This window comes from Maylandia zebra, linkage group LG4 (genome assembly GCF_041146795.1).
Source record: "Maylandia zebra isolate NMK-2024a linkage group LG4, Mzebra_GT3a, whole genome shotgun sequence".
Classification (NCBI taxonomy): domain Eukaryota; kingdom Metazoa; phylum Chordata; class Actinopteri; order Cichliformes; family Cichlidae; genus Maylandia; species Maylandia zebra.
The window spans coordinates 22,231,407-22,244,589 of record NC_135170.1 but is presented as its reverse complement, the minus strand read 5'-3'; the positions used below and the strand labels follow the sequence as shown (position 1 = coordinate 22,244,589).

General features: G+C 36.0%; 1 protein-coding gene across 2 annotated transcripts in view; it reads left to right on the top strand.

The window, feature by feature from the left end:
- LOC112431570 (nuclear GTPase SLIP-GC-like) overlaps positions 1 to 13,183 on the top strand; it is a 22,814-nt gene extending 9,631 nt beyond the window's left edge. For both annotated transcript variants that reach the window (XM_076883177.1, XM_024800222.2), the window contains 21 exons: positions 238 to 350; positions 536 to 589; positions 887 to 979; positions 2,447 to 2,471; positions 2,630 to 2,722; positions 2,801 to 2,888; positions 3,841 to 4,054; positions 4,150 to 4,371; positions 5,342 to 5,542; positions 5,620 to 5,792; positions 6,454 to 6,508; positions 6,597 to 6,684; positions 6,774 to 6,895; positions 7,610 to 7,786; positions 7,877 to 8,031; positions 8,150 to 8,267; positions 8,840 to 8,948; positions 11,023 to 11,153; positions 11,280 to 11,361; positions 11,449 to 11,531; positions 12,015 to 13,183. In XM_076883177.1, the coding sequence (XP_076739292.1) occupies positions 238 to 350; positions 536 to 589; positions 887 to 979; positions 2,447 to 2,471; positions 2,630 to 2,722; positions 2,801 to 2,888; positions 3,841 to 4,054; positions 4,150 to 4,371; positions 5,342 to 5,542; positions 5,620 to 5,792; positions 6,454 to 6,508; positions 6,597 to 6,684; positions 6,774 to 6,895; positions 7,610 to 7,786; positions 7,877 to 8,031; positions 8,150 to 8,267; positions 8,840 to 8,948; positions 11,023 to 11,153; positions 11,280 to 11,361; positions 11,449 to 11,522 (2,387 nt within the window). In that variant the 3' untranslated portion in view covers positions 11,523 to 11,531; positions 12,015 to 13,183. The remainder of the gene's footprint in view (positions 1 to 237; positions 351 to 535; positions 590 to 886; positions 980 to 2,446; positions 2,472 to 2,629; positions 2,723 to 2,800; positions 2,889 to 3,840; positions 4,055 to 4,149; positions 4,372 to 5,341; positions 5,543 to 5,619; positions 5,793 to 6,453; positions 6,509 to 6,596; positions 6,685 to 6,773; positions 6,896 to 7,609; positions 7,787 to 7,876; positions 8,032 to 8,149; positions 8,268 to 8,839; positions 8,949 to 11,022; positions 11,154 to 11,279; positions 11,362 to 11,448; positions 11,532 to 12,014) is intronic.

Here is a 13,183-nt window from a genome sequence, read left to right as displayed (position 1 = left end):
ATTGATACTTATACGTTTTGTTAACTCTGAAAAATAATACCTATTAATACACATTTTCATATTTACTCCACAAAATGTGCAAGAGAAGATGTCCTAAGACTGGAAAGTGATACTTGCTTAAAATAAAAGGGAATTAAATGTGTTCAAATCATACATCAATGCAGAACTCCTTTAAAAAAGTGTTTCTGAAGTAATTTTATAAATAATCGTTATTTCTGCTATTTAACTTTATTACAGCTCAAGAAATTGATAAGGAAAGTCTGTATCTTCTCGATGAACAGGAAATTGATCAATTGATCACAAAAGCTGGACCTAGAGTAAAATTCAAGGATAAACTAAAGCTGTTAAAGGTAATTAAATGCTTTAAGATTTCTTTCCTTTTTGTCTGAAAAACCTCACTCGTGTTAAAGTTTACAGATGAATTTGTTGTAGAATTATTATGGTGCATAAACTACTTAACTATCAGTGTGTCTATGATAGCTATATTATTCACATATTTTGCCAATATGGATTTGCCATGTTTTCATTATGTTAGGAAGAGCAAAATACAACTCAACCACAAAAAGAAGCCGTCAATACTTCTGGTCAAGTAAGTCAAAAACAGTTTTATTATAGAATAGATAGATGAGGTTTTTAAGTGTGGATAATTAAATAATAGTTTATTGCAATAGTAAATTGTGCCTCAGATGGACAGCAAGTAGAGAGTGATAAATGAGATGAGGAGATGGGAGGAAGAAGAGAGGCAAAGAGTGATTCATAGTCTAGTTTGTTTCTCACAGTTTTGTTGCCTTATGGTTGCTGACATGGCACTTTCACCAATCTTTTTTATTATTATCTCATAGCATTTGTTTAATCAGCTACCATCTCTCCTATGGACTTTTTACAGTCTCCAGTTGCAGCTCAACACAGCCCGTTCCTCCTGCACTATCAGGAGCAGGATCAGCAGAAACTCCTCAACAGCAGCATTGTACCCCATCAGGTAAAACAGTGATATAGTATGATGCGATTCCGTATTAGATTCTTAAAGAATGTGTGTTGTTGTTCAGCCTGGCTGTATGTGCCTGTTTTTAACTTTGAGCACCCGCCCCTTTAAACAGCTCTGCATGGCCCTGGTGGTGGGCGGATCAAACCAAAACATAGATGCCAAAGTTTGTTTTGATATTGATAAATAGGAGCATAATGAGATTGATATTAGTTTCTGTCTTGATACATGCTCAATCATCCAGGTAAGTAAATCCCAAATTTTCCCAACTATATAAAGTGCAAATGTTTATAAGGTTGGGGAAACCTGCAGTTAGCTGAGACTGAAGAAGTCACTTGGATGAGCGATGAAACGTTTCTCCCACTGAAAACAGTCCAGATGAACAGAATTAACTTTTTGGGATACTGGTTTCTGTTTCTTTGTTACTCCTAGAATCATCAAAGAGGCAACCTGGCCGTCTATCTAAGTGCTGCTGCTTTCAAGTGTCATAATAACATTTATTGTGATTGAAACAAATATCCCGAATTTATCATAACCCCTTTGTGTTAACTGTAAAAGGGATACTGTGCAGTTACTATATTTAAACTACAAGTAGATGTGATACAGACTTCTCATTATATGTTTTCTGTCCTTGGGTTTAATTAATAATCCAAAGAAAAGAAAATCCCCCAAACACTTACAGGTCATGAAAATTCATTCTGATTTAGCAGTTTGATCCACCATCCACCATAATTATTAAAAAGCATCAGTATCTGTATCAAAATCGTTGATACTGGGCCTTTATTTACTTAGTATAAAAGGAATACCAAATCCAGCAGTATCTCACACCACTAATGTGCATGGGGGAAATTCATGAAAGTCCTATTGTGTCACCCTGCAAAAACCACACCCTGCTACATAGTGATAGCAACAGCTGATTTGGATCAGGTAAGGGTTATTGGAAATCAGATAATGAAGCAGCATGCCTTCATTCTTCATAAATATACACTAAGGTGACCTGAGTCAAAGCAAAGCCCCAGTCACACAAGCCTGACCACCCTGCGACTTAAAGTTCTTACAACCTCCACCAACCACTAAACAATTGATGTAGTTGCCTGATGTTGGAATACACATTTTACCCTAACAGCTGGTGGTTGCCAGGGATGGGGTGGTCACCAACTGGTCTGTGTCACTGGTGCTGAATTAGGCAGAAACATTGACTCATGGGATCATGTTTACTGAGAGGCAAGAATGCAAAAGTTTTCCTTTTTTTTTTTTTAATCACTGTGCTAGCTGAGAATATATGTACATATAAGTGTGTACATTTTAAAAAGTGCATGTGAATGTTTTTGACAGTTTGTTAAAGAACAAATTGTTTCTGTACAGGAGCAATGATTTCTTCTATAAATTCAATTATGCATACATGTACAATTTATAATAATTTAATTTCAAACGTGAAAGTTGAATATTTATATGCTTCCACAGGATTTGCCATCAATAAGTGAAAAAGGTGAGAAAAATGTATCTTACTCTCATTTTAATACATCTAATTTATTTATTTATTTTCACAGTATTATTTTTGCAACATCTAAAATACACCATAATCAGAAGTTTCAATATTCATAGATTTTTTTTTTTAATTTTATCATTTTGTTTAAATCCAAAAAGGAAAAAGAAAGTCAGAACTTTTTCAGAGTGAGTTCGTCGAATGGCAACCATCTCCTAAACGACAATACAACTCTGCAGCAGGATCACAGTCAGGTACATATCAGTGGACCATATTTGCATTACACTGGTTCCAGGTTCGTACTTATTAGTTTTTTACTTTCCCTCTGACAGAAACAGAAATACTGTCTGATGTCAAAGACATAATGAGACGTGTCAGTGAAAGACTACATGGCCGTGACAAGCTCAGTGCTTTCCTAAAGTGAGTAATAAAGATTTCCTATTTTTGTTGGACGCTCTTCCAACCATTTCCAAGGAAGTTGGGACAGTCTGTAAAATGAAAATGGAAAAAAAAAACAACATTCATGAAATCTCTTACTCTAATATTTTATTGACAACAGAAAACAAAAACATATCAAGTTCTTAATCTGAGAAAATGTAACATTTTAAGAAAAAATAAAGGTTAGGAAGGGGGGGGGGGGGGGTAGAAAGTAAGTTGGAGCAAAAAGAAATAGTTGGAGGAACATTTTGCTGATATTGGGTATAATAAAGATTGTGGCATCCAGTCGAACTGAGAAGGCCAGAACTGATGGTTGTTGAATGACTTTTATTACTGCTTGCTGTGTATGAGACAACGAACCAACGTAAGAGCTAGACAAACAAAGAAAACAATTGCATGCTATACATATAACATCATTTTAACAGTTCATTACATTAGTTTAACTGATGATTATGGTGCTTTCTATTAAACTATACAATACAAATTATACATTTCCGATTGCTCAAATTAAATTATGTAGATTGCATACCTTGTTCCCCTGTCGACTGTAGCTAGAACCATTCATTTTTATACAGTTTAGCCGTGTTTTTCTCTTTTTTTCTCCGTTACCAGTAGTTTACCGTTTTCTTGCGTCTTTTGTACATCAAGCTAGTTACCGTTACAACATTCACTTCCGTTTGCAAAGGAAGTTACCAAAATAAAGGCACAAACATTATAGTACGTGTATATGAGCTGGCTTTACATATCCACCTTTACATTAAACTAAAGATTTAAACTCGGTCAGAGCTCAACATGGAGCTGTGTAGTTTGTTCCAGTAGTAAGGCGATTTTTTTCAACACATTTTAAAAAACAAATCTTTCTGATTTTACTGCATTTTCAGTTTGATGTTTCTGAGAATGGGTCAGTTAATCCATATTTAATCTCTTTCAACAGGGATCAAATCAAAGATTTGGAGACAGAAAGGAGACACCTGGTTGGTGTCTTTGGTAGAACTGGGGCTGGAAAGAGCTCTTTAATCAATGCCATCATAAATAAGGAGGGCCTGTTGCCTTCTGCAAGTGTCAGTGCATGTACCTCAGTAATGATAAAGGTGGAGGCTACCAATGGATCAAAGTATGAGGCACACATCGAGTTCATTACAAAAGAGGTAGAATGAAATATGAATATGGTGATTCTTGAAGTAAAGTAATGTGTTAGAAAACTGCTTTACTAAAATTAAGATATAATTTATTTATTTTTTAGGATTGGGAAAATGAGGTGCAGTCCCTAAAACAGGCTCTTGAAGATCATGATGATGATGATGATGGTGGTAATGATGATTGTCTTGACCCTGATGGAAAGTTATCAGCGCTGTATGGAGAAGAGTGGAAAGGAAAATTAACTCACAGCCTCATGGACAACAAATATTTCAGAGATATTCCAGAGTTTCTGAAGCCCAAGATAAAAATTTTGGAAAGTGACTCAGTAAGTGTGCAGTAATACAGACCAAAATAAAATCTGGTTCTTCTTCTAGAACAAAGGAATACTTGCAGTTTAAAACATATATTAGACCACAGTTTGGGTGAGGTACATAGCAGTGTGTGGCTTATGAACATCACATAGTGAGCAGTCAATAGTTACCCAAGCAGCATTAAGCTTCCCTGATGCTGCACCTTTGCAGCAGGAAGATGTCCATGCTATGTAATGCCACCCTAATGGAAAGTGCAGACAGAATCAAAGCACTGGTGAAGCAGATGTTGCTGTAGTTTATTGCTGAGCAGATATATGTCGGCGATATGTCGATGTGCCTCATTTCCAGAATGTTTGACATCCATCAAACAAGAAACAAAAAAACAAGTGAAATTGTGGTGGTTAAAATTTTATGGTTTACTATCCTGTTGCTGTCTGATTATCCTGTTACTATGGAGCTTGCAGTTTTCTTTGTGGCGGTGTTGAAGAGTTTCACATTTGTAAAACTCCTGCTCAGAAGGTCGAGCAGGTCACCTACTAATCGGAGGGTTGGGGGTTTAATCCCTGGCTCCCTCAAGTCTGCATGCCAAATATCTACAAACCCCCAGTTGATGTTTGATGCATCCATCAGAGAATGAATGTTTGTAAGTGTTAGCTAGAAATAACATACCCAGAAAAAAGTGCTTGGGGTAATGAGGCAAGTTTTATAAAGTGCTTCAAATGTTTACATGCAGTAGAAGAAATCACTATATAAGAACCAGGCCACTTACTGTGATCCACAGTAAAATATGAAAAAGGTTTCTTTTTTTTTTTTAATAAAAAAAAAAATCTAATTACTTTGGATTTATTTTCCTGGTTTTAATTTCAGATTTTAGGATGTCTTATTTTAATTTCCCATCTTCTTTTTCATGCAATCATTAAAATCTTTGTTATGAGCACATACATTCAATTGGCTTGTATTTATCTTGTTTGTTTGTTTTTGCAGGCTGAAGGATTGTCTGAAAAATTTGTGAGATATACAAGAAGTGAGTCAAATGAGACAGAAGAAGTAAAGAGGTGGTACTGGCCACTTGTGAAGTGTGTGACTGTCAAAGTGCCAGACAATGATTTTCTTGATCATGTCACACTCATGGACCTTCCTGGAAACGGTGACTCTAACAGAAGCAGAGATCAAATGTGGACAGAGGTAATTCACAGAAGTCATGTTATCTTTCTTCAAAGCATTAGTTATTTATAATTTACATGTATTCATTTCCTTTTCAGTTTATTGCCAGTTGTTCTACAGTGTGGATTGTGACTGAAATGACTCGAGCAGCATCAGAAAGAGAAGCCTGGGACATCCTGGAAGGTGCCAGCAGCCTGCTGGGAAATGGTGGCGAGTGTCAGCAAATTCATTTTATCTGCACCAAGTCAGATCATGAAAAACCAGATGATATGTAAGTCAAATATACAAAAAAATCAAATTACAAAGAAAGTTACACAGATAGTTACAGATACACATGGTGACCATATGATTCACTTTTTTGTTGCTTTAAAAGTTTAAAAGACTTTGTTTAAAAGTCATTATTAAAAGTTATACATTTAAAAAAAATCTATGTATATGTGTTTTAATAAGTTTTTAATTAGATAAATACTGTTGTAGAAATTTAATTAACAAAGTCCACAGACACATTCGGCTGTAATGAACATTCGTTATTATCATGCGCATGAGAGAGAGCACACGCAGTCAGGCGCCGTCATGCAGTCTCTGAAACAGAAGTGCAGCTCTCACCTTTATTTATTCCCCAAAAAAGTGAGGAAGTCCGAAAGTGATCATACAGCACGTGACGCAGCTCGCTCTGAAACCTAACTGAACAATGCGTATCCTGTTTCATGCTCTTGGCATTATGACCACCTGCAAAAGGAGTTATTTTTTCAACTACTGAGGCTGAAATAAGTTCATCTAGTTTTAGACTGCTCAGTGGAAGTTTTCATTACAGTGCCACAACTAAGTATGCACACAAATGCTTGAACCTTAAATAAGAATAATTGAAATTTTCCATTACAATACTAACAATAAATTACTTTTACATCCAATTTTTATTTCCTTTCTAAAAGATACAAAGTCAAGAAAGCAGTGAAGAATGAATTCAAAAAGCGGGAAACGATTACGGTAAATTTACAATCTGACAGCAAAATCTAAAACAATTATTTTCTTAAACGGTCCAAAAATAAAAACTGACTAACAAAAATGTTCTCAGAATCACTTCAGTGAGGATAGTTTCCAAGTCTTCACAGTGAGCTCCAAAGAGTTCCTCAAAGGGGAGAATGTAAATCCAGATGTCAATGGTAGGTGAAGTCACTACCAGTGATGGTATGTTTTTGTGTAACAGAAAATGTATTGCTCAGATTTATATTTCTTTTTCAATTTATAACAGAAATACTGAAACTCAAGGAAATTTTGAAAAATCTAAATGACGCTCATTCAGAGACCTCAAACTATGTGTCTGGAGCTCATGGGATTCTGTCTTTGATTCAAGGAGCCAGAAGCAGGGAAGTGGTAAGATCAGGCAATAAAGCCTCATTTATAATCTTCTTAAAGAAAATGCATAAAATAAAAATGTTCATAAAATGTTCACTAAAGTTTACTAACATATATTGTAAGGCATGCTGACCTTCACTGAAAATGTGGGATACTGGACATCATAAATCTATATGTGGTAATTTATTATTAGTGATCGAAAGGAGAGAGATTATTTGGAAGAACTGAATATTATTTATTGAGATACAGAATTTGATTAAATAGTTATTTACCAATGAGACTCCAGTGAACCAATGAGAGCACAGAAATGATGGGAGTTAGGACAGGACCCAGAGAGTCTAGATTCTTGGGGTAGTGAAAATAATAGTTTGGATGGGGCTCTGAGTGACCGCAGGAAGGTTGAGGTGAAGTTGGGGAGGGGGCAAGTTGCATGAATGAGAGTCTGAACGGCAGAATGACAAAAAATCATATAAAAACACAGAGAACAGAGGATGATTGATTTGCAGAAGGCAAAAAATGATCAGACTAGAGTAATGAGTTCAATAGTGTGGAAAAATGGAAGTGACATAACGAATAGACAGAGGCAGACAAATGATGACAGACCTATCTGACTGAACTTATGCATGAGATTCCTGTTAAAAGCCTGGGTTTCTCAAGACCGCCTCAAAAATGAGTAAAGAACCATTATGTGATGTTTTACTGCTTTAAATAATGATCTTTCTTTTTTTTCAGGTTGAACAAAAAAACGAGGTGTGTGCAGTCCTTGAGGGGAACTTGAGCATCCAACATAATCGAGTCAAAAAAGCAATTGAAGACATTACAAAAGCTTTTGAACAACACCTACGTGAGGGAGTTGAAAAATCCCAAAATTTATGTGAAAGAAAACTGAGGTCCTTCTTACACCCCAGTGTATGTGTTTTAATTACAGGATCAAAACCTCAGGATACTTTGTGACCATGTGTTTAAAAAAAATTAAATAAAAATTCTGTTTTGTTTCAGAAAACAAGTGGCAGATCTTTTCACAAGACGCTAAAGTCTGCAGTTAGGAATGTTGGCATCCAGAAACCAAAAAAAGGGAAGCGAAAAGACCTCAACATGATATTAGCGTCTTATTTGACTGAAAGCATTGATGAAAAATTCAGAAAGACCTTCCCGTGAGAATAATTGAATTCTGAACAGCATCAATATGTACAACAATACATGTATCCAAATCGCACTATATCATAAACTTGCTAATACTGCTATTATAAACCACATCTTTGCCCCATTCAGAAACGACCTAAAATGTGGAAATTTCAATGGGGCCATTGATGCGTTTTCACTCAACACTGATTCACTGATTGAAAAGTACAAAAATGTCAAATTGCAACTGACATTTCTCCAGACAGAGGTAAAAGATCATGCCATTCAAACTTTTTAGCTCATGTTTTCCTCATGTTGTACCCACTAAGAACTTGAAAAATGAGGCCTAGGTGGGTTTCAGTGTGCTTTGCCCAGTTGGGGTCCATTTAGTTCCCAGATTTTACCAATATAACATCGAGATGGGCTTATAAAATGGGGCCATTATGGAACCCGCGGACAATCCCACTTAAAACCCACTTTTTAGCCTATGTAGTGCCCACATGGTACCCACAAAAAACTTGATTTATGGGGCCCGGGTGGGTTTTTGTGTACTTTGCCCAGTTGGGGCCCATTTAGTTCCCAGATTTTCCTAACATAACACCTATATGGGCATTTAATATGGGGCCATCACGGAACCCGCGGACAATCCTATACGGGGCCCATTTTTCAGCCCATTTCAAAACCATATGGGCCCCACATATAAATGTTGGCTGGGGAACTTCCCTATCCATGAACCTGTTAGCTTAGCTATTATTAGAAAGTCATTCAAACACTGAACTTGTAGTTATTTTACCTTAATGTTGTTTTAAATAATGTTAATCCGTATTTCATGTCTCTAAGGAAAAAAAAATGAAGACAAAGCTCAACAAAACCATCCTCACACAAAAGAAATGGATCTACAACAGTCTGACAGAGACAATCAGGAGTAACATGAAAGGATGCTACAAAGGTAAGAAAGAGGTGAATTACCTTATTTTTCGCACTATAAGGCACACTTAAAATCCTTTAGTTTCTCAAAAATCAACAGTGGGCCTTATAATCCAGTGCGCCCTATGTATGAATTCTGGTTATGCCTACTGACCTCGAATTGATTTTAAGTGGTACACAGCGTTCAAAAATCTGTCAAAAATGTTTTAGTACTACTTTGGTAAGCTACGAAGCCACATCGCTTGATGGATTGTCGGAACATTACGGCTACCATAATCAGCAGCCTCGCGGCATAATCCCAGTCGTAATCCGTTTAACAACCAGACATCCATGAAAACAAAATTTATTAAATTTAGCTGAGTTAGAAGTTAGCAGGAAGTTAGCTCACTAGTTTCCACCTAAATATGATATACCACATATATATTCTGACTGAGAGATTTTTGAAAAAATCAAAATGTATAGCTCTGCTATCACTTCAGACATAAATGAAGAGAGAAAACTAAACAGCAGTGACTTTTGTAAGGTTACTGAATGTTTAGAAGTGTTAGGTGAGGGCTAGTTCTTTTAGGTTCAACAGCTAACAAGATAGTGTATCGGTCAGGATACAGGAAGGAGGACAAGACGCTTCCACTTTGCTGGATTGTCACCGCCGGCCGTTTTATTGCCAACTAGATGCTCAGTGTTGCCAGCAGTCTGTAGTAACAAATAAATTGCCATGAGACCGAATATATTACTGCAGAAGCTAAACTAATATAAACTCAAAAATATCCAATGAAATAAACCAACACATCCATATAAATATATCCATGACTTAATATATAATAACTCCAATTAAGCACAGTGGTAATGCGATACTATAAGCAGAAACATTCACTCTAACCATTGACAAGGAACTTTGGTGCCGTCGTGTGGCCAAATAAACTACTACATAATGGCAGCAGCCAGTGGCACATGCCAAATAACATATTTAAGGAAATTTACTTCTAGTCATGAACTTAACACTCGGAGCATCACGGTGAAGAATGGCAAACAGGAACAAAACTTACATGAGGAGGTAACAGAACTAACTCAGAAATACAATCTTCCCTTCTGGAGCAGCAGTGCAGTACCTCAAACCTCTGCCTATGTCATTTCCCACAACTCCACCCCAAACAATATTGCAGGACATAAAATCTCAGAGCCTTTTATACACTGAAGTTGGACTAGCTGGTATATAATGATGTGCTACATAATCGCTAGGAACATACCTATGTTTGCATAACATAAACACAGTGAAGCTGGAGGATGAATGCTAACTTTTTTCCACTCGATGAAAGTTAATGTGGGGGTTCCCGATGATTAGGGAGAAATGCATTCACATGTCAAGATGCTGTAAACGGACCAAACTTCAGTCAGGAGAACAGCTGAGATAATCCATCCACAATACGAGGTTAGTCATTAATATAGTGCAACAACATGGGAGTAGAGCAGCTGTGAGAGAATTCAACAATAATGAATCAATGTTACGTGTTAAATATCAACACTTCACCGAGTTCTTTCGATTCCTCATAGGCATCTAATGGAAGACAACACACTGCTCACTAGACCATTTTACACTTTTATTACTTCCAGAAGGGAGATGCGTCCTACATGACACTCTGCCACGAATCTCCAAATGGCAGTGTGCGCTTAACAGTTTTATTACAAGCTGTCTCACTCTAGTCTAAACCACAGTATTCTAGTACATTTCCACTGAGAGATGATTCCCTGTTATCTACTTCTACAGACAAATGTGGGCGAGAGTCTCCAACATTCTACCACTAAAGGACACGTAGTCTAATGCCTTTATTATCAGGGCCGTGTCCACTTAATACTACACTATACAGTTATATGACATTTTGGTTAATATAAAGCATAGCATTGAGGCGCTTCAGGTAATTTTCATTTTCACATTTCACATACGGAAGTGGAGGAAGCAAGAAGAATGAGTTGAGTAAAGTTTGACTTATCTTACTGTTTTGTTTTGCTTAATGCGCCTTATAATCCGATGCGCCTTATGGTTAGAAAAATTCGGTATTTCTATTCAACTGTGCATGAAAATGATTGTCTCCTTGTAGAAGCAGCAGCATTTGAAGGACCAGGCACCCTGAAGAGGATGAGGGACACTATTGAGAGACATGTGGAGTCAAAGAAGTACATGTTTGAAGAGGCAAAAAATGCCATGTTGGAGCAGTTGAACGATTTGAAGGTTTTTTGTTTTTTTTTTCAAGCAGTCTTGAAACATATCAAACCAATAATTTATCTCTTGTCCAGTTATTCTTGGATTCAATAGTTGCCTATTTAAAAAGTAACAAAGGCTTTGATGATAAATTAGGAAACTGTCCTGAGGACGCTGAAGAAAACCATGGAGGAGTCCATTGAACACTCACTCAAGACTGAGGCCTGCTCACTGCCAGGTAAACAGAATATATAAAGTGTTAGGAATCCTCACAATACAAACACTAACAATAAATATTTAATAAAAACAAATACTTTGTTTTTAGATGTTTTGGAACATCTTGAGATGGTGAAGAAACACTGTGATGAACTTAATCGTGATCAAGATGAAAAAAAGTAACCACACTGGGTAAATCTTAAAATGTCACAAATTGTTTAAAAGGCTGTGATCATGAACTATTTTTCTGATTATTTTGAACAATGTTTTTAGTGCTGTTAGCATTAATCATGTTAATACACGTCATCAAAGTTAACACGATAAACATTTTTAATGCACTCAACCCATCTGTAGTGCAGAATAGACAAACTTCGGATAAACTGCTTGAAATGCATTGATAGAAACATTCAGAGGATTTTGAGTCAGAGTGTTCTCCAGATGAGTTAATTATTAATCGTGTTAGTCGTGATGACGGCGTTAAAGCGTCTGCGTGAACACGCTAATGCCGAGTAACCCCTCACAAGGACTAATCTTCGTTAACTCGTTAACAGGGATTTGCCAGTTTTGACATGTTAACATGGATCGGTTCACGTTAACGAGATTAACGGTGACAGCACTGGTTTTTATTTAAATTTAACTGATCCATCCAGCACCCATTTTTCATTTGCTCCACAGAAACAGCTGAGGCCTGATAACCCACAGGACATCCCTGAGGAAACACTGATTAGAGACACGAGGTCTTTACATATTATCACAGTAATATTTGTTTTGCTCTCTTTTAATGTTGTGTTTATGTGTACTTTTGACTTTTTAATGAATTTTATACAAAAAGCATCTTGAATATTATAGATATCAATTAAAACTGCTAATATTAAGGTGTTAATCACGAGTGTCTAAATCATGTTTTGATTTCTTTCTTTTTAAAAATTTGTTGTAGTTTTTAATCACTTATAGCAGAGCGTGAAGACATGTAATGCATTCTCCATTTAAACCTGAGATTTATGGTTTTAATTGTAAGAGTCTGAGATTACGGTTTCCAAAAGCATTTTGATTTTTTTGCTTGTTTTAAATATCATAATTTAATGTTTTAAGTTGATGTGTATACTGTTGGTTCATTGGGACGGGAACGTTTATTTTAATGTAAGTGTTTATCAGTTAAACATTTAGCCTCATCCAGCACTGAAAAGGTACCAATTTTACATCACAGTTCTAATGACAAATACTTGTTTGTTGCAGTTATACAATATGTGTACATGACAAATAGTGAGAAATGGCTCTAAGTAAAGCTGCAGGAAATCATCAGCTACTTCTGTCATCTCCCTGCCATTTTGCTTTTTCTGGGTTTGGAATTATTGGTGAATATATTACAGTTTGAGTTTAGGTTCAGGTTGTTTCTTTGTTATTTTTTGTTACGTTAAATGTTTAAAATTTTAATTACTTCTGTGCATATTGTTAAATTCCTGTTTTGATTTTTGTCTTCAGTAATTCTCTCGTGTTTCTTCCACCCACCATACTTTATTTCTTCATGAAACAGTTCATTCACGTTTAGCATTTACTGTCATGTTTCCTGTAACCTTAGTAATGTCATTACAAAAAGGTACTAAGGTGCTTCCTTTATTACACTGGTGATACAAAGATATTTATATCTCATAATTTTAAGTGACCATACAGTTGTTGAAGAAAAAGATGAACAAAACTGAGATTGTTGCATAGAGCATTTAAATGTTAATTAATGCAGCACACTGTGATGCAGCTAGTATATCATTTAGCTTTCTTGCTTCATCTGTACTGATTCTAAAAGAATGCATGCATTTGATATTGTATACTGTTCAATAAATCTTACG